Source organism: Caretta caretta, chromosome 7 (assembly GCF_965140235.1).
Source record: "Caretta caretta isolate rCarCar2 chromosome 7, rCarCar1.hap1, whole genome shotgun sequence".
In the NCBI taxonomy this organism is placed as follows: domain Eukaryota; kingdom Metazoa; phylum Chordata; order Testudines; family Cheloniidae; genus Caretta; species Caretta caretta.
Window position 1 is genome coordinate 51,858,418 of NC_134212.1, and position 19,887 is coordinate 51,878,304.

At 56.1% G+C, this 19,887-nt stretch overlaps 1 protein-coding gene across 8 annotated transcripts in view; it reads right to left on the reverse strand.

The window, feature by feature from the left end:
• The window catches only part of RNF123 (ring finger protein 123), a 160,560-nt gene that overhangs the window by 62,342 nt on the left and 78,331 nt on the right, over positions 1 to 19,887 (reverse strand). For 6 of the 8 annotated variants that reach the window (XM_048856501.2, XM_048856503.2, XM_048856499.2 and 3 more), the window contains exons 21-33: positions 19,541 to 19,642; positions 16,332 to 16,438; positions 15,752 to 15,944; positions 14,546 to 14,691; positions 13,628 to 13,711; positions 12,674 to 12,781; positions 10,406 to 10,583; positions 8,036 to 8,110; positions 7,229 to 7,316; positions 6,762 to 6,849; positions 6,468 to 6,552; positions 2,886 to 3,025; positions 2,505 to 2,693 (exon numbers count right to left, since the gene is read on the reverse strand). In XM_048856501.2, coding sequence (XP_048712458.1) covers positions 2,505 to 2,693; positions 2,886 to 3,025; positions 6,468 to 6,552; positions 6,762 to 6,849; positions 7,229 to 7,316; positions 8,036 to 8,110; positions 10,406 to 10,583; positions 12,674 to 12,781; positions 13,628 to 13,711; positions 14,546 to 14,691; positions 15,752 to 15,944; positions 16,332 to 16,438; positions 19,541 to 19,642 — 1,583 coding nt within the window. The remainder of the gene's footprint in view (positions 1 to 2,504; positions 2,694 to 2,885; positions 3,026 to 6,467; positions 6,553 to 6,761; positions 6,850 to 7,228; positions 7,317 to 8,035; positions 8,111 to 10,405; positions 10,584 to 12,673; positions 12,782 to 13,627; positions 13,712 to 14,545; positions 14,692 to 15,751; positions 15,945 to 16,331; positions 16,439 to 19,540; positions 19,643 to 19,887) is intronic. The other 2 variants (XM_048856502.2, XM_048856507.2) reach the window with 2 other exon arrangements.

A 19,887-nucleotide genomic window follows, 5' to 3' on the forward strand; every position in this document is an offset into this window, starting at 1 on the left:
TGTCTCAACTTCCTGATCTACTTAAAAAGGCAGCATACTTAGAGTGGGGTCAGTGTACTTAAAGGGGCAATGTGCATCTCTCTCTCGCTCACGCAGGGAGTGTGTCTCTGTCTGCCATGCTGTCTCCCCTCCTTCCATTTGTGCTGCTGCCTTGTAGAGTGTGAGGCTACATTAACAATGTGTTAACCCTTGAGGGCTCAGCCAAATGCTAGTTCATCATTTATCAGTAAAGCATTCCTTGGGAAATATCCCAACCTCTTCCACCCTCTGACTTCACCACCTCAACCAAGTTTCACAATCATCATTGCTGTGTACAGTATTAAATTTTTTAAAACTTAATAGTGTGTATGTGTATATATATTATATATATAAAAAAATATACAGTCTTTTGTCTGGTGAAAAAAATTTCCCTGGAACCTAACCCTGCCTATTTACATTAATTCTTAAGGGGAAATTAGATTCACTTAAAGTATCATTTTTCAGGAACATAACTACAATGTTAAGTGAGGAGTTAGTGTACAACGAAGCTCCACCCAGACGAGCAGCAGGCTTCTGCCTCGCCTGGCAGTGAAACTGAATGTTGTTAGGCTCCAGGGTGAACCCCACACTGGGACAGCTGAGGCTCTGGGCGTGCCCTTTCCAGCACAGAGCCCACCTCAGCTCACTTGGCACGCTTGCTCTGCCACCATCATGGCTACTCTTCTTTCAGCTGAAGGCAAATCCCTGGTGCAGTCAAGTAGGGCCAGCTCCAGCAGGACCCCCATAGCGCAGGGCACATCTGGTACCAGCACCACATGGGCACCCAGTGCTCCCTGTCCGCAGCAGGGCGAGGCATGAGAGCAGACTGGCCCACTCTCGCTCTCCCCCTTCCCCGCACACCCCAGACCTCACTCTGCCCTACCTGCATCTGTATAACCCCCTTCACTGGCCGTGTCCTCTCTCAAGGCAGCGAGGCCCCACCCTGGCTACACATCAGCTGACCCTGCCAGCACACCCCCTTGTTGTGGTCTATCCTGGGACACAGGCATGGCACCACAGCAGCCTGGGGAAAGCTGCTGGTGGTGCTCCCCTCTCCTGTACAGCACTCCTCCTGTAGCCCCCCATTACAGCCCTAAGCATGCAGGAAGCAAGGGGCATGCCACTGCGCTCTGGTGGGTGGCTGGGCTCAGAGCTGTGCTGCCAGCTCAGCTGGCCAAGGTGGACTCCAGGAGGCTTGTGCCAAGTCACTCCTGGCACAGTGTCCCCTGCCTGGAGCCCTGGCCAGACGACAAGGTCCAAACCAACCTCTCCGAGTGGAGCCACAGAAGGGAGCCTTAGGACCTAGCACAGGCGAGGGATCACCACCTCGCAATTCCAGCCAATGACTGGTGGCTGGCCAGAGCAGAGCTCTGGGAAAGAGACGTCCAGTCTCGATTTACAGACTCCCAGGACAGAGAATCCCTCCGGCCCAGGCACATTGCTCTGAGGGGCTAGGGCCTCACTTGGACAACTGGGGTTATGCTTCATTTGATCTTTGCCCAATTCAGCTCCCTGTCCTGGCTCGTGCTCTGTCAAAGGCCTCTGCTCGCAGCCACATTCTCCCTATGGAGGGACTCGACCTGGGGTCAATCACCTCTTACTTCTCATTTCAATAAGCTGCTAGTGCAGCTGCTCGTCACACCAAAGGGGACTCGTAAAACCAAGCATTATGTCAGTTCAAGGCTGCGTGCAGATATGGACTGCAGATAGGTAGTTGCTAAACTGATTTTAGCTTTACTAGCTTTAGCCACAGAGGTGCCAAGATGGGAATAGCAGTGGGAATAGCAGTGGGTCAGGATTAAGGAGCAAGGACAGAGCTGGAGAGGGGGAAATCCCAGGATAGCAACAGCTGGGGGCTGCAGGTCAGTCGCCAGGAGCACTGGCAGAGCTGAGAAGGGGTGGAAGCTAGAGACTGTAACAGCAGAGGGCTGTTGATTAGGATTGAAGGGCACTGGCACAGCAAGAGTGGGTGCCGAGGTCTGGAATACCCACCCTAACTATTTCAGGTTCCAAGTAAGGCTAGCTCTCCCCTCCCCTGCTTCCCTTGAGTTCACGACAAACAGATGATTGCATCTCTTCTCTCTCAGGGCTTTGTACAACTGCCATCTCCGCAGGATCTGAGCAGCTGCCATGTGAAAGCCACTGGCATGGGGAGGTCCTTAGTGTGCAGTCTGGAACATGCATCTCTTCCCCCTCATGGGGCTGCAGGGAGTTCTGCCTGGGACGGGTTTCTGTGGGGTGGGGGCTGATGAGGTGCCTGCTGGAAAAGCTTAACCACATAGGAGCGCTTGGCAGCACCAAGAGTCGGCCAGATTTCTCCCACAATAGCTGCTCGCAGATGCGTCAGCCTGAGACACTGATGCTGGATCCCCTGGGTTGGTAGCTTTAATAGGGGCATCCAGGAAGGGGGCTCTATATTCGTGTCATCCTGCCCTCAGCAGAGGGTGCTCTCGCCTGCTCCACCGGCTCCCAGCATGGGGATGTACCTGGGCAAGTCTCCTGAGCAGCAGCTCCGAGGAGGGGCGACTCCAGTCGAGGAAAATCTCAGGGGCCAGCGTGACAGTCATTTCCAGCACTCTGAGCAGGCTTACTGACAGGTCAAAGCAGGTCGCGCACACCTTCAGCTGGCGGCTGTCCACAAAGTTCCTCTCCAGGCGCTCTGCCGCCTGCTGGATCTGCCCGGGCACAGGGCACAGCTCAGTACAGGGCCTTGCAAGGAACAGAGGCCTCCACCCGCTCATGCACCCATCAGGGCTGTGCTGCTTGACTCTGCAACCAGGCCGCCCTGGCCTGGCTCCCAGAGCCCACCCCTGCATAGCCTGCTGGGCTCCCCGCTAGGTGCCGTCCAGCCAAGCCCCAGCACTCACCTCCTGGATCATGCCAATGAACTCCGAGAAGGCCCAGTTGAGCTGGTTGAGAACGCTGTTGAGGAAGCTGGGTGCCATGTCACAGTCACTGCGCAGCAGATTGGCCATATGCTGCTGCAGCAAGGTGGAAGGGCACGGCTCTAGGACCAAAGGGCAGCAGAGTCAAGGGCAGACCCGGCAGTGGGCAGCCTGGGGTGCCCAGCTAAGGGAGGCAGGCAGCTGGGGAAGGCACAGGCCTGGTGCTATGCAGCACTTTAAGGCCAGGAGGGAGACTGAGCATGAAGCAGATAGCCCCTTGTGCCCGACTTCTGGACAGTGAGTAGAGATGGCAGGTGCCCTGCAAGGCTAGGTCCACACACTATTCTGAGCACAGAGCTTGCCCGTGGGCTGCCAGCACTGCCCTGCATAAGCTGGGCTACAGCTGTGCACAGTCGTAGCTCTCCCTCCCTTCCTCCCTTCCAGGGGAACAGCAGCCCTGAGCTAACCAAGCCTCTAGTGCTCAGCTTCAGAAAGCCCCAGACCAGTTCAGTAGTAATCTCTCCTGATGCCAGCATCACAGTCATTGCCCCGTGCCTACACACCCGCCCCCTCATGTGGGCCCTGGCCTGCCCGGCTGTGCTCTGAAGGCCAGTGAGGAAGGTGCTCCCTCCCTGAGATGGGGCAGAGCCCTTCCCCAGGGCTGCGCTCCCGGAGCCCAGGCAGGTCATTTCTCAGCACTCCCACCATTGCTCCCCAGCTCAGCCCTCTTGGCGTTGGCAACCCCCGGCACAAACACACTGGGGCCCAATGCGGCTCAGCCAGCCAGGGGCCTTTAACAGTGTCCCTCCCTGGCACAGACGGGGCTCGGGCCTGAGCATTGCCCAGCAGGGGAGGGAAAGGGAGGGGATGGGACACTGGGCCAGGATAGACACTGCACCGCATCCCCTAGTCACTGCCACAGCTGCAGGTCCCAGCACTGAGCCATGCCTGCCACAGCAGGGGAGCTGCCATGTTCCTGTCTGTGGGGCAGAGCCCCAGTGAGGAAAGCAGACAGCAGCAGCTCCCTACAGCTGCAGCGCAGTGCCCCCGCGTGTCCTGCTGAGCGGAGCCACCCCGGTCTCAGCAGCCAGAGCCCCGCTACCAGGAGGAACTGACTGGCGCCAACAGCGGCCCTGGGACTGGCCCAGACAATGAGCAGCAGGGCCTGCAGCTTCCCGTCGCAGCAGGGAACCCGCATGCTACAGACCAGGGCACTTTGCCCTGCCCTCCTGAGGGACGGAGGGGTGCCTGGCCCAGCAGCATACTGCTCCTCTGAACACTCCCTCCTGCCTATAGCAAGGGCCAAAATGCCCGGGTCTAAGGGACGTGGGCCTGGTTCCCGGGGCTGCCAGGCCAGAAGGGAGCAGGGGCTGTGCCTTTGTGGACAGCCTGCATGGACTTCCAACGCAGCAGGAGGCTCAAGCTGCTTGGGGGGTGCCTCTGGCAGTGGGACCTGGTTCTCCGGGGCAGGGGAGTAGCACTTCCCTCAAGCCGCCCCTCAGACACAGCCCGCGCAATGGGCACTGCATTGGAATCAGCCCCTTGTCCCCCTGCCCCGCTCAGGCAGGGGCAGGGCCCAAGGGCACCTCTGTGGAACATGTTCCCTTGCAATTAGGGCAGCTTTCATTATTGGTTCAGGGGCTGCACAGACCAGCAGTGCCAGGAGCCAGTCCCATCCTTCTGCCCGCTCAGAGCTTTCCCAATCAGATGCAGGGGCACCCAGGAGCAGAGCCACACCACCGCTGCCCCTGGGGGTGCGGCAAGCATGCCACACAGTTGCCAGCATGGGACACTGGAATGTTACCATGGCGCTCTCTAGCCCGCAGGCCAAGGCAGAGGCTGGCGCGGCTCATACTCTGGATCTGCCAGCTCTGTCCACCCCCCAGTCGCAGCAACTCCCTCCCTCCGCCACACACACACACACACCCCTCTCTCAGGCAGGAGGCAGCCACCCTGCTCAGTGAGCCAGGAAGCCACCACCATGGTAATGGCAGCCCTAGGTGAGTGGCCCCGCTCTGCACAGCTGCAGCAGGGGTTCAGGGCACTGCCGTGAGCTGCCCCATCTCCCTGGCACAGAGCCGAGATGCAGGCCGAGGAGCCCCTCCCCTGCCAGGGCTCCCACCAGGACTGGAGAGGGTCGGGGGCAGGCCAGGGGCACACCAGGAGGGGAAGCACCAGGGGACGAAGAGCTACTGCACCACCACACAAGACAGGGCCGAGCAAAAAGCAAACTTACGCTGGAGGCTAGCAACAGACAGCTCTCCTGGGCCCCCGAGAGAGAGAGACAAGACAGCAGCATTACAGAGGGGCAAAGTGCAGTGCAGCACCTATGACTGCAGGGCCCTACGCCCACACCCAGAGCTGTGCACCAGCCACTGACCTGACATCACCAGAGCTCTCCACTGGAGGAGAGCGAGGCCCAGCAGCTTGTACGCACACACACTCCCGACCCAGAGCCCAGCTGCACGTGCATACACACACCCCAAGACCCTCCGGCTTGTGCACGCACGCACACACACACATGCACCCTTGCCCCCAAGGCCCAGTGTCCCTCACACAGCTCCACGTAGGGAGCAGTGCTCCAGGGGCTGATGAGCAAAGGGGATAGACAAAAGGGAGGTCACAGAAAGGAGGATACCACCATCACTCCTCTATTAACCAGCACCCAGTGTGGGCATGCCAGGTGCCTGGGTGGCCGTGCGATATTTGGATTCGTTTGCTGTTCTGTGGCCTCCACTTCCACTAGTGCAGCTGGTTTGCCCAGGGCTTGTGCGGAGATGGGGTGCTTGGAAACAGCAAGGCCTGCTCACAGAACTTGCTGGATCCCCAGACCACCTATTGCCCCAGCGAACAGACCAAGACTGGACCTTTCAACACCTGGCTGGCTGGAGCCAGGGGGACACGGCCCCCAGTCATTACTGCAGCAAAGCCAGCTGCGGCCAGCTGCCCTGGCACCCGCTGCTGTCTGCAAGCAAGGCCCCAGGCCGGGCCTGATCCCCAGGCCACGACAGCACAGGAGTGCAATGGTACAAGGGCACCAGGGCAGTGGGGGATGGAGAAGGGAACAGGCGCCCCTCAAGCTGCGGCCATTGTATGCTCCCTGGCGCTCCAAGAAGCCTCTGCTCACGCCTCCTCCATCACCTGCTGAAGAGCCCCTGGCTCGGCGTTTGCACACTGCTGGGGCTGTTCCCAGCACCACCGGCTGGGCCTGCTGGACACATTCCTGGTTCCCCAACAACAGGGCCCCGCTAGATCCCGGTGCCAGACCCCGCGACCCATACCACTCTCAATGCAGCAAGCGCCCCAGCACCAAACCCCGCCCCCCCATACCGCCCTCAATGCTGCGAGTGCCCCAGCACTAGACCCTACCAGTCCCCACCCTTCCCTCCATCAATGCCGCAAGCGCCTCGCGCCAGACCCCACCCTTCCCACTCCACAGCTGCGAGCATCCCAGCGCCATACCCCTGCCTCCCCTGAAAATGTCGTGAGTGCCCCAGCACCAGACACTGCTCCCCTCAGTGCCATGAGCGCCCCGGCACCAGACCCTACCCCCACCCCACTCACTCTGCAGGCTGGGGAGATTGGCATCCTCGGGCTTGGTTTTCAGCAGGTGCGGGAGCCGCGTGTACCTGTATCCAAACCCACAGCCCTGCGGGGAGGGAGATAACGGCAGGGTTAGGACAGGGCTCCCTAGGCCTCCACGGCAGAGCACCGAGCTGCGCCAGGCAGGCTGAAGGGAACATTGCAGGTGCTGCCCAGCCTGCCAGGGAGAGGGCTGAGACCTCTCGCCTGCAGCTGAGTGATGGCCCCAGAGGCATGGGCCCAGGCAGCTGGCAGCAACAGGCAGTGGGACCTTACCCGCCACAGCCGAACGAGGATCCAGTTGGTCTGCGCCCAAGGCCGCTGCTCGTAGGGAGCCAGCAGGTTCCTCATCATGGATATTCGCCTGCCAGACAGAAGGGACAGATTGACAGCCAGGAACAGAAGGAGGGCAGGGTGGCACTTTCGGGGCTCCTAGAGGGCAGGGGAAGTAGAATGGCACCAATGTCTGCAGGGCCAGCACCAGCGGCACACCCAGGGGAGGGGTGGGGCCAGCACCTGGGGGAGGGGTTAAAGTTAAGCTATTATTCCCTTCCCAAGCTAGTCTGCAGCTGATCTACCCCAGCAGCCATAACCACCGCTACTGCCCTTGGCCCAGCCTGCTCCAGCCCAGGGACCTCTCAGCCATGCAGCCCTCCCCCACGTTGTCCTGACACCCACTCTTCCACTCCCAGCTCCTTTGCCCCAGCTCCCCACAGCAGTTCAGGGTGCAGATCGGGACTTACTGCTCCTCCGGGATCCTCTCCACGGCCCGCAGCGAGTGTGGGTAGCACACATAGCTGGCCAGCGCCTGCATCAGCGAGTCCCGGATGTCTGGGGGCAGACGAGAGGGGCTAGGCTGACACAGCAGGGCCAGGCCTGTGGCTGAGCTGTGCAAGGAGCCAGGGAAGGGACTGGTCCCCAGCAGGAGGGACAAGTGGCATTTTAAATGGTACAATCCAGGGGCTGGCTAGGGCCTTATTAAACACACAGGCAACGGGTCCCCTCCTGCCAGCTCACTCCGCCCTGTGACCTCCCAGGTCCTGCCAGGCCAGGGGCCAGGCTTGGAGCCTCCTCAGGCCTTCTCCAGTCACAGGGTAACTGCCTAGTCCCTGCTCATCTCTGCCCATCACCTGCACAATGGGGAGGTCATGGATTCCCCTACCCCACGCAGTTGGGAAATGCATGGCCTCTGAGAAACAGCCTGTCTGCGCACAGCCAAGACTGCAGGGATGGCACTGAGCCCTCCAGGCAGCTGCTATGGGTTTGCCATCAACAGATGAGCATGCCCAGGAGAACCCACCCCATGCCAGTAGCTAGGACACTCTGCCCTCCTTCCTCTTCCCCCACTAATGCAATTACCTTAGCAATTGCTAGGAAAGCCACCGCAGGGTGCCCAGCAGCCCTGACACAGCCTGGTCCCTTTGCTGCTCTCCAGCAGCCCCTTGCTGCCACAGGCAGGGTCTGGCAGCAAGATGGGGGCTGGTCACTGCCTGTGCCCTCAACCCCAACAGGCAGAACAGTCACCAGTTACCCCAAGAGAGCAGCCTCACCAGTGCCAACGATCCTGGAGTCAGCAAAGTGCTTGGCCAGGATGGCAGCAAGATGCGTCAGAGTCTCTTCATAGCCTGCAAGGAAAGAGATTGAGCAGGTGGAGAGGTGTCAGTCCATCAGTAGTTACAGGGGCTCTGGGCACAGTCCCACACCCTCAGGCGGTCGCGGGAACCACCCCTGCTGTGAAGCTGGGTGGCAGAGTTTGTTCCTATGTAATATAACTAGGTCTCACCCATGTGGTGCAACAATAACCATGGGAACAGTAACTGACAGGGCATCTCTGCCTGAGATGCAGAGAGCCTGACATCATTACTCTGAGGGGGGTGTTTTGAGTCAGCCTCCCTGGACGTAGCAGCTGCCAGGTGCCTGGAGAATCCCACAAAAGGCCAGCCATGAAAATAACCAACGGCTCCAAGTCTTAGCTGCGTGTATGGGGACGAGGGGTGCTGGACATAGGGAAGCCCCAGCACAGCAGGGAAGGACAGGACTGCAGCTCTGGATGCTCAGGATAGCACACCTAAGCCCAACTGCCCCTTCAAGCTGGGAATACAAAGGGTATGGCTCCTGCAGCGGGCTCAGCCCATGTTAGGAGCAATGTAACATCGTGCCATACGCTGCAAGAAAACATTGCCAGGGTGGACCCTCACTGGGGACACTGGACACTGCTATTCTCTGCCTCAGGGTTTGAACCCTTCAGGAGCAGGGCTCTGGCTCCATGGCACGCCAGGCAGGGCTGGACAAGAGGAGCCAGCAGGTCTGCGAGTCTCTTCAATCACCTGCACACAAACGGCCGTTCTGGATTAGCACTTTGGTAGCTGCGGGCCAGCTGGGTCTGGCGCTGCACACTCTGACAGAGCCCAGGCCTCAGACCTTCTTGCTCCCCAAGTCGGCACACCCCATGTCCTGGGGGGGATGCCCACACCGGCCCCATGATGCCTCTCGCCGGGAGAGAAGCAGTGTATCACCCACCTGCCCACCCACCCTCCCTCCCACCTCAAAGAGCAAGCGGATTTTCACTCAAACCCATCAGAACAAGGGGAGGGATAGCTCAGTGGTTTGAGCATTGGCCTGCTAAACCCAGGGTTGTGAGTTCAATCCTTGAGGGGGCCATTTAGGGATCTGGGGCAAAAATTGGGGATTGGTCCTGCTTTGAGCAGGGGGTTGGACTAGATGATCTCCTGAGGTCCCTTCCAACCCTGATAGTCTATGATTCTATGAACACCACACCAAACGGCCTCCTCCCTGACACAGGAGCACAGAGCAAGTCGGGCACTGAAGCGAGCATGGCCAGCCTGGCTCTCAGACCCAATGGACTCAGCAGGGAGACTAGCATTGCCATTGGCTACGCAAAGAGCCAGGAGTAGCCCAGCAAGGAAAGCCAGACACTGCAGAGGACCACACAGGGCAGGGACACAGAGGGTCGGAACACCCTGATCGGGGAGCTGACCCATCTCTCAGTGACTGCCAGGGTCTTGGCTTGCATTGGGCCTTCAGATCTGCTCCCCACACCCTGACTGCTAGCACTTTCCCAATCCGCCAGCCAGCTTGGCATGGGGCTAACCCCACAGAAGCAGAGGGGATGATAGAACTGGGGAAGGACCTAAACCTGAAGGGGATCAGGGCAGGAAGGAGTCACAAATCACGCAGGGCCCCAGCTACATAGCGACTCCAGATGCAGAATCTGCCATAGACTCTCAGCTCCACTGGAGCAGAAGATGGCTTAGATAGCAAAGGCCTGGTGGCTGGGAAGGGAGCAGGAACTGCTTATTCCACACCTTAGGTGTTGGCTCTGAAACCCAGTGACGACAGCTTTGCTGTTCGCCATTTCACTGCTGATAGTTTTAACAGAAACACCCAAGCTCGTGCTTGTCACCCCCACCCTTGGCAGGGAGTGAAGAGGACAGACATCCCTTCTGTGCTCCAAACCCAGACACTTCCATTACCCCACTGTACCAAAAGTCATCTGCCAAAGTCTCCAGCCCCCACTGTGGCAAGCTAGACACCCACAGGTCGAACTCCACACCACACTGCAGGAGCAGCGGCAGCATACAATAAAGGCAACACAATGGCCAAAGACTGCCTGGGCTGCTGGCTGCCTGCAGGTCCTCACGTGCCGCAGGCTGAGAGCTAGCAGGTGACCAAGCCCAGGAAATCCCAAAGGGCCCCTTTGAAACCTCCGTCTAACTCAATAAGCTGTCCTCCCTCCCCAAGGAAATGGCCAGCACTCAGTGCAGAGATGAGCACACGGCAGGGGAAGCAGCCCCGATGTCTCCTGGGAGCTCACAGCCAGGGCACAGCTTTGTCCTGCCCAGCACCAATCTCAGCCCAGCATAAGTCAGCAGTGACGACAGCACGAGTCCCCTCCTCACCAGGGAGCTCCTCCATGCTATGGACAGGGCTGAAGTAGTTCTTCAGCGCGCTGTAGCTGTTCATGGCCACACTGAGGTAGAACTCCGGCATGAAGGCGAAGAGTGAGCCCGTCCTGTCCCCGTGCTCAATGGTGCGGATGCACACTCGCAGCAGCCAGTATATGTCCTGCATCTTCTCCTGCCAGGGAGAACACAGCCATGAAAGAGTCAGCTTCCACCCCAGGCATGCCAGAAAAGGATCTAGGCAACATACCAAAGTGATCGTTGCTGTCGGCACGAAGGATAAGAGGCTGAGAACTCAGTGGAGAGCCCCAGGACCATGCCATGCGGCTAGCCAGGGGCAGCTCAACCTGAAGCGGCTTTGAACAGAGGATGGAAGCTAAGCGTCAAAGAAGAAAGCAGAGTGCTGTCATCTTGGACTCCAACTCAGACAACACCTGGATGGATCTGTGAAACTTCTAGCAAGCTGGAGCGCCCTCAGATTGGTCTGGTCAGCCATAAGCGGATTCAGCAGGCACCTGACTAGACCTTTTATGCATACACCTTGACGCAGTGGATCAACAGCTGCCTAGACAATAACTATAATAATAAATGTTAATGGGAAAAGGTCCAAAGGGGACACAAAAGGACTGGGTTTGGTCAAGCAAAAAGGCCTACCGGTATAACTCAAGGACTGGGTTAGGATCATGCCTGGCAAACAAAAGAGGAATGGGACCATAAATTAGTAACCCAAAACTGGTGTTGAGAATTAGGCCCAATGGTAAAGAAAATAATGAGGCGAGGAGCTGTTTTGTCCATTAAAAAAAAGCTGCCGAACAACAAATGCTAGCTGGGAGATGGGCTGCCCAAAAGCAGCGAGTCGTCACCCTCACAATCTCTAGGGCCTCCAGGAGCCACCACTGGACCTTTACCATCCTAACTCTGAAAAATGTTCTGACCAACCTGGGCCAGAGAAAGGGAGTCAAAACACATCCCTGCCTGTAACAGGGTGCTGGCCAGGAGGTCCTGAGCCAGGCTCCTGTTAACCCAGCTCCAATTAAGAAGTATTAATTGGGTCTGGCTGAGTATGCTATACCTAATTACTAGAAGAGAACCACCTGTGGACCTTATTAGCCGAGGACTATATAAGGCTGGCAGGAAGGAAGTGAACGGGGAGAAGAGAAAGGAAAGGAAAGGAAGGAGCCAAAGGCTGTACATCCCTGCTGGCTGGAGAAGCTAGCTGTCCCCCAGGTTGCTGGTTTGGAGCAGACTGTAAATAGAAGGTGGTGGGAGCTGACACTGAAAATAAAAAGCACTGGTGATTGCACTCAGAAGGGGTCTCTGGCTGATTTGTTGTGAGGGCAAGCAAAGGCCTCATTACACTGCCTCCACCAGCTCCAGCTAAATCCCAATCACGCCCTGGGATGAAGATATTGATGCCTGCTATCACACACCTCCCTTCCCCTCCCCCTCCCCCCCCACTTTACGTTTTCCTAGCCCTCTTTTTCCTTTTGTCTAAGGACCATATGCTCTGCAACACTGCTGTAAGCCTGTAACCAAAAACACAGCTAAAAGCAATGCCCTGAACAGACCTGCGCTGGGACAAGTTGCCAGGTGCAGAAGTGGCTGATCAGACCACATGCACCCTCGTTGCTGGAGAAACCCAGGTTCAGCAAGTCAGAGCCAGCCCCAGAGGCAGAAGCTGCATTTTCTCTTTGTGGTTTCTTCCCCTTTTCATGTGCTTGTCTCGCTCTCTTTTGTAGGAAAAAGGGATTGAACTTTAACAGCAGTGGCAGCTCCAGCCCATTCCAACTCATGGCTTCTCTTTTCCTCAAAGAGAACAGCTAGTACCATCTTTACTTCTACCTCAGTCTCAGACAGGGGGAGGGGGTGGAGCTTCCTGCCAAAGGCTCTACAGCTCAAAGGGGGAGGGAGTGGGGGTAGGAGAAGAAATAGTGTTACAATGAAAGCCCCACTTAACTTCATATTTCCAGTACTTTAATTGGGTTTCCTTCTTTTTCTAGATCTTTACTGAAATGCTGCCTCGTTTGTAATGGTGTATTTGCCATGGTATTAGCAGGCCGAGGCGTCTGCTCACCCAGACCCAAACCAACATTAAGAGTTTTAAACAGGAACAGTGGCAGGGTCACGTTAACCCGTGGGACTCTCTGGGCCCGTGTAGTCCATCAAAATCAATACGACAAGCCCCACAGCTCAGAATTTCACAGGGGTCAGGCTGAACCGCTGCCCACCCTCCCCCAGGCTCCTCCCACCACACACTTCTCTCACCTTGGAGTAGATGGTGACATTGATCCAGGCTAGCCGGCGACTCAGGTGGTTGAGTTTCTCTGAGAAAACCTTCTGGCTTTTCACCAGCTCCTCGTATATGTCCCTCCTCTGAAAGAAGTACAGCGGGCGTGAAGAGTCCCTCCCTGACCAGACAGGCACGGTGCAGAGCAGAATGGACAGGACACAAGAGGTCCCCCCTTCTATGGTTCGCAAGGGAGGACAGGCAAGAGCCAGAGGGGCTGGAGTCCAGCTAAGAGGCATCCATGCGAACGCTGGGGGAGTGGAAGCCCGAAGCAGACCGATTCCCAGGTGGGATCGATCGCTGCCCTGACCAGCAAGAACCCCAGGACCAGGAACCTTGGCCAGGAATTAGCCCCTAGGTATCCAAGTGCTTTCAAATCACCTGCTGTAAGAGGCAGCCTTTGGTAGGACTCGTCAGATGGAGTTACCCTCCACCTGCAGGAGCCCTGAGCCAGAAACCGTTCTGGGCATTTCCTGTCTGGTTTCTTGGTAGCACCATCTGTCAGGTGTCCTTCCCCTAAGCCCCACTACTGCATACGGCGGTGCCCAGACCCAAAGCGGGTGGGGCGTCTATGCCACGGGCTGGGTTTGGAGGGTTATTTTATTCAATACTCTTGGGGATAGAAACTCTACACCCTGTAACAGACCAGTCTGGTCCACCTGTCCCATGAGGCAGGCTCCTCAGCCTGTGAACCCCAGAGGTAAATGGAGAGCAACACCCGTGCTTTTGTTCCCCCTGGCCTGCTGCTGGGGCCTGCACTCTAGAGAAGCAGCAACTGAACCGCACAGTGCACGTGCTCCTCCTCCCTGCCAGCCTCCTCGCAACCCCTGGCTTGAGCTATCCTCCGGCAGAGATGGCAGAGCCCTTTGCCCCAGGGCTCTGCAAAGGCTACAAAGATGGAAGCTGTGGGGGCTACTGGAGGGACTCCTTACCCTCTTTGGACATCGGCTAATCTTCTCCTCTGTGTCCTTCAGTGCCAAGGCATATTCGTTCACATCATCAGACACACCCACCATCTGAAAGACAAGTGGGGAATGGTGATGCCAGCACAGAGCTTTTCCAGCATGGTTAAGAGCAGCCTGACCCCAGAAAGCAGCAAACCGGCCAGCATCGCAACACTCCTGTCCCCTGGCTGGGCTGCTCTCTGCAGGTCAGGGGGTCGGAAGGCTGGAGCTGCAGTGATTTGCTCTCACTGCAGATACAGGAGCAATTCCTCCTCACCAAAACCAGCCACTTGCTCACACACAGCAAAGGCTAAAGGACCAAAAGCAAGACCTATGCTAGCTTGTAACCCGATATGCTATGCTAGCGGTGAGCCCTTCTCTGTCCTGGATTGAACTTGGTGGACTGAGCAGAGACGTCCAGATCCCAACGTGCCCTGGGCTGCTCAGGTGAACAGCCATCTGGTCCAGCATCCCTGTGCTCTAGGCCCCAGCATGCTGCTGTTACTCAGCTCCCACTCTCCAGGAAAGGAATTCAGCCCTACCTCTAACCTGTGTGTATAGCCACAACAGCGGGGGGAAAGAGGTGGGGGGCTGGAGATCAGGGACTAAGCTGCAATCTCCAGTGACACCGAAGCGTAACAAATGCAGTTTGGGACAGGATCTGCAGTCCCTGCTTGAGACACAGGGTCCCCTCCTGCCAGAGCCATCACCCCAGGATGAGTGGAACAAAAAAAGAAATAGGGCTGTGCCACAAACAGATATGCACACTGGCCAAGGTGGCCCTCTCTCTCTGGTGGCTCGATAGGCACAAGGGAGCTGGCTCATTGCAAGGACCCACAGGTGCTGGCCCGAGTGCGGGGCAGCACGACAAGGGCTGTGACCTCCTCCCCTATGGGTTCTGCTCACCTTACCAAGCTGCTGGTGGACGCTGAGGTTGTACATCATCACTATTCCATCCAGGATCTCCAGAAGGGAGTTCTCAGTGATTGACTGTTCCGGCTCCTCAGGGGGTCTCCCCAGTAACAGACCCTCATTTCCATGGCTGCCTTCTACTGCAACACAGCCCCAAGACAGAAGAGAATTCTCAGCAGTGTCGCTGGCAGTACGAGGCCTGCACGCCTCCTAACCAATGCATCACCCCCAGTGTGCAGTGTTCTCAGGGACCATGACCACTGCACAGCTCCCTCCCACCCCATGCCTTTCCCCAGCCATTGTTCCCTCTCTACGAGCCTGGTGGGGGCCTCACACAAAGGGGCTGAGCTGGCTTTCAGAGGGTTAGCAGTGCTCCTGTCTGACGTGCTACTGCAGTCCGGCCCTGCGCACAGTCCCTATCCTCCCCAGGCCAAGGAGGGAAGCACCTGGCAAACACACATTGAGCAGAACGGTGTGAGCCTCCTACCTTTCCCGCTGCATGCTGGGAAAGGGCTGGGCACAACTGGGGCATTCTGGGCACTGCCAGGCAAATGAGCAAAACCCAGCAGCCTCTGCCAAAATCAGAGTGAGGCCAAGATCATCAAGGATGGGCAGGGCAGGGAACTCAGACCCAGGTTCTCTGTTATGCACCACTAGTCCGCAATGCCAAGTGCCACTGACTACAGACTTGGGCCCCACCACCTCGGCTCTAACCTGCCCCCATGTGAGCCCCCAGCCCCACTGCTTGGCCTGCTCCTGCCCATGCACTGCAGCAGCCGGGGCTGAGTCCTCAGCCACTGGGCTCGCCTCCTCACCTTTGGGTAGGCAACTGGACTGACTGATTTTTAAAGAAAATGCAGGCGCTTTGATAACCTGCTTCAGGAGAGACTGCCCGTGCAGGGATCAGCGCTGCCGCGACAGCACTCAGATGCACTCCTGGCTCTCCCACAGCTCCTGTGAGCAGGACCATGCCCAGGTCATTGCCAGCCCCCAGCACCTCCAGGCTTTGAGCATCACACACTGAGCTAGCTCACTGTCTAAACGACAACTCCTCAATCAGACAGCGAGCAATTGCTGTGGCCCTTTCTCAGCTAGGCTCAGGACTGATCCATTTCCCGGGGACTGGCTGGGCCTTTTCCTTTGCCTGCTTCTCCCACCCCTACCTGACACCTTGACAAGCATACAGTAGGAACTACTCACTGTCATCCTCTGTCCGCTGCTCCACACTCAGCGTGCGTGCTTTCATCTTCTCCAAGGTGCCCAGGGGCCGCCGGGGGTTCATCAGGCTGACAGCCGCTGTACTGAGGAAGCGGTTGGCACGGCCCAGGGTAGGTGAGCTGAGCCAACTGGGCCTGGCAAGGGCACCACCAATGGCCAGTGCTGCAACTGGGCGCTGAGACACAGAAGGTCAGAAATGTGAGCAGCTCCATTCGTTAGGCTGCCCACTGACTCCGAGCCCTTTATCTCCAAGGGTCGCAACTGTGCCAGCCCAGAGTTTCCCTGGCTTCCTAGGGCTAATGTGACAGACCCCAGCTTGCTCCCTCCCTCCCTGCCACAGCTGGGCTGGCTGTGCAGGACCAACAGGACGCAGCACCCCATTCTGGCCAGACAGGGAGCAGAGCTGTGCAGAGATGGGAACGCCTTTACAGGAACTTCTCTGATGGCAGCAGCACTTGAACACTGGACACCGGAAGCCACCAGGCTCACTCAGCAGTCCCCTCTCTTCCCCATCATGTGGCTTCTCTAGCCGCTGCTGGGGGCACAGGCCTACTGGACCCACCTGGGCTGTGGAGGTTGCGGTCTCCTCATCTTCATCCAGGTCGTCCATGGTCACAGCCTGCAGCTCCGCAGGGTCAATCAGAATATTTGCTTTCAAAGCCAGGTCATCTGTGTGAAAGGAGCCATGGGATCAGGATTCATTGTGGGCCCACTCCCTTGGAGCACGGAATGGCACATGGCCAGCCCCAGGGATTGGAGGGGGAAGACACTGACGCTGTCCCGGTGAAGTCACAGTTCTCTGGTCCCTTTGCTCTCCTCACCCTGCCCTCTCACATGTGAGCCTACGCTCTTCTCCACTACTCCCTAGCTGGCCTAGCACAGTCCAAGTCTGCTACACCAGAAGCAGGACTGGTGCTGTCATCACACATCCCTGGCACAACCCCACAATGGCAACTCTGCATAACTGGAAACAGCCCTGGCTCTGCCCATTGCAGCACCCCCGTGAGAGGCCATGGGCAGGCTCCAGGGCACTCCTGGGAGATGGAGCAGTGCCTCCAGCTGGGGCACACACCAGGGCACTGTTCTGCCCCATCTAACCTGGGTAAGATCCTGTCCATTACTGCAACGCTGCCTACACAGTGAGATCCCAGCGCCCCCATTCCAGCTCCCCGGGTGGCACCTGTGCCCCACACTGTACAGACAGCCATGGGAAAGCCAGACAGCTAAACCATGGTAATAGTACTGCCAGCCTGGCACTCAGGTAAGGCCACGCTGTGGGTCCACATCCCTCCGCTGCTGCCCAGATTTCACAGCAGGGCAATGCCCACCACTGCTGAGCATGAAGTGAACTGTCCCTTGGCACGGTAAGCTCCCTTGTGCTGACAGGGTAAGTGCCAGGGGTGCTCAGGGATCATTGGTAATGGGGCTAGAGTCCAGACCTCCACCAGCAAGCCCTTCCTCCCTCCACTGGCTCCAGTGCCCTTCCCCTCCTCCCCAATCCTGGAATCCCCTGCTCTCCCCTTTGAGTCCCCCTCCATCTTCCCTTCCCCAGAGTCTCCCTCACCCCTCCTTCAGGTTGTCCCTACACCCTAATGGCTCCCACCCCCTTCCATCCTTCAGTTTGTTAGCCACCAGTCCCTCTAACATGGGCATGGCCCCCTTCACGGGGCTACTGTTGTCCCCCCTCCCCCTGCCCCCAAACCTCTCTAGCAATCAATCTTCACATCAACCCCTTACAAGGAAGGGCACCATTTAAAATAACACAGTAGGGAAGGGAAGCATGCAAGGCAGCTAGAGCCAAATGACACAGCAGACTCCTCCTAGGTGCCTAGATTCCCAGGCCACTAGGGACCATTTTGCTCACCTAGTCTGACCCCTGGCAGAGCACAGGCCAGAGACCAGCCCCACAAGCATTCCTGCAGCAGAGCTTTTAGAGAAACAGCCAATCCAGAGTTAAAAATTGTTAGAGATGATGGAGAATCCACCATGCCCCTGGGTAAGTTGTTCCAATAGTTAATCATCCTCACCGTTAAAAATGTAGGCCTGATTCCCAGTCTGAATTTGTCTAACTTCAGCTTCCAGCCATTGGATTGTGTTAGACCTTTCTCTGCTAGACTGCAGAGCCTATTGTTAAATATTTGTTCCCCATGCAAGTACTGATAGACTGTGATCAAGTCAACCTTTAACCTTCTCTCTGTTAAGTTAAATAGATTGAGCTCCTGGAGTCTCCCACTAGAAGGCAGGTTTTCCAATCCTTTCATCATTCTTGTGACTCTTCTCTGACCCCTCTCCAATTTATCCACATCCTTCTTGAATTGTGGACACCAGAACTGGACGCAGGATTCCAGCAGTGGTTGCCCAGTGCCAAATCCAGAAGCAAAATAACCTCTCTGTTCCTACTGAGATTCCCATTTATGCATCCCAGGATCTCATTAGCTTTTTTGGCCACAGAGTCAGACTGGGAGCTCCTGTTCACCTGATTATCCACCCTGATTATCAACAAAGATTTTTCAGAGTCACTGCTTCCCAGAAGAGCGTCCCCCAGCCTGTACATACAGCCTACATTCTTACATGAGCCTACGTTCTCAGACACATACATTTACATTGAGCCATATTAAAACACATCTTATTTGCCTGAGCCGTTTATCAAGCAATCCAGACTGCTCTGTACTGGTGACCTGTCCTCTTCATTATTTACCACTCCCCCAATTTTTGTGTTATGTGCAAAAGTATTAATAATGATTTTATGTCTTCTTCCATGTCATTGATAAAAATGTTAAATAGCATAGGGCCAAGAACAGACCCTTGTAGGATCCCACTGGAAAAACACTGGGTCAACAATGGTTCCCCATTTGCATTTATATTTTGAGACCTATCAGTTAGCTAGTTTTTATATCCATTTAAGGTGTGCCATGCTAATTTTATATCATTCTAATTTTTTTTTAAATTAAAATGACTTATGGTACCAAGTCAAACATCCTACTGAAGTATATTACACCAACACTAGTAAATTTATCAACCAAACTCATAATCTCATCAAAGAGAGAGATTTTACATTCCTTAAACTCACATAGATTTTATTAATTATATTACCCTCCTTTGATTCTTTATTAACTGAGTCCTGTATAAGCTGCTCCAGTCTCTTGCCAGAGATTGATGTCAGATTGACAGGCCCACAATTAGTCAGGTCATTCCATTTATCCTTTTTGAAAATTGGCACATTGGCTTTCTTTCACTCTTCTAGAACTTCCCCAGTGCCCTAAGACTTAACTGAAAATCAACATTAATGGTCCAGCAGGCTTCTCATCCAGCTCTTTTAAACTCTTGAATGCAAGTTATTTGGACCCACTGATTTGCAAATGTCTGTTTATGTATCCCGGGATCTATTTAACATCCTCCCAAGATACCAGTGGAATAGAAAGTGTTCTCATCACCCTATGAGACTGCATCATCTGTTTTTCCCCAAATACAGATCAGAAACATTTATTGAACACGTGTGCCTTTTCTGCATTATTATTGATGGTAATCTGTGCAACAGACAGCCCTCTCCTTGTAGTTAGAACGCCAGCCCTTCCCTCCTCACGTGCCCAGAAACCAACCCCTTCCTACTGCAGTTAAAGGACAAGGAGATGCCCATTACTCCCTAAACTACCACAAACTGCATCGCCCTCAACCTCCTCCTTGCCCTTCCCCCCGATTTAGACCAAGGTCTCTGAAGAGCAGGACTCCACGCCATGCCAGTAAAGCGAAGCAATCCAACCCAGCACTCACCTTTCAGAGTCTTCTTGAGATGAGACAGGAGTCCACCGAGTCGCTGCAGGTCAAAGTAATCCACCTTTCCATTATAGAAGAGCTGAGGAGGAACATATGCCTCTGGCGGAAAGGGGACAAAGATTTATGGTGAGTGTCCCAGGCTGTGGCCCAGCTAACATGAAAAGACAGAGAGCACGGAGCACTGGCCCCAGCCTGGGGAGCCAGACAGCCCTGCAGATTTTACTCTGGCAGATTTTACTGCCCTGCAGATTTTACTCTGATTTTAGACCACTCTGGCAAAGGTGGTTTCCAGAGCGGAGCACACACCACACGAGCACAGAGACAGGGCACTCAGAGCCCTGACT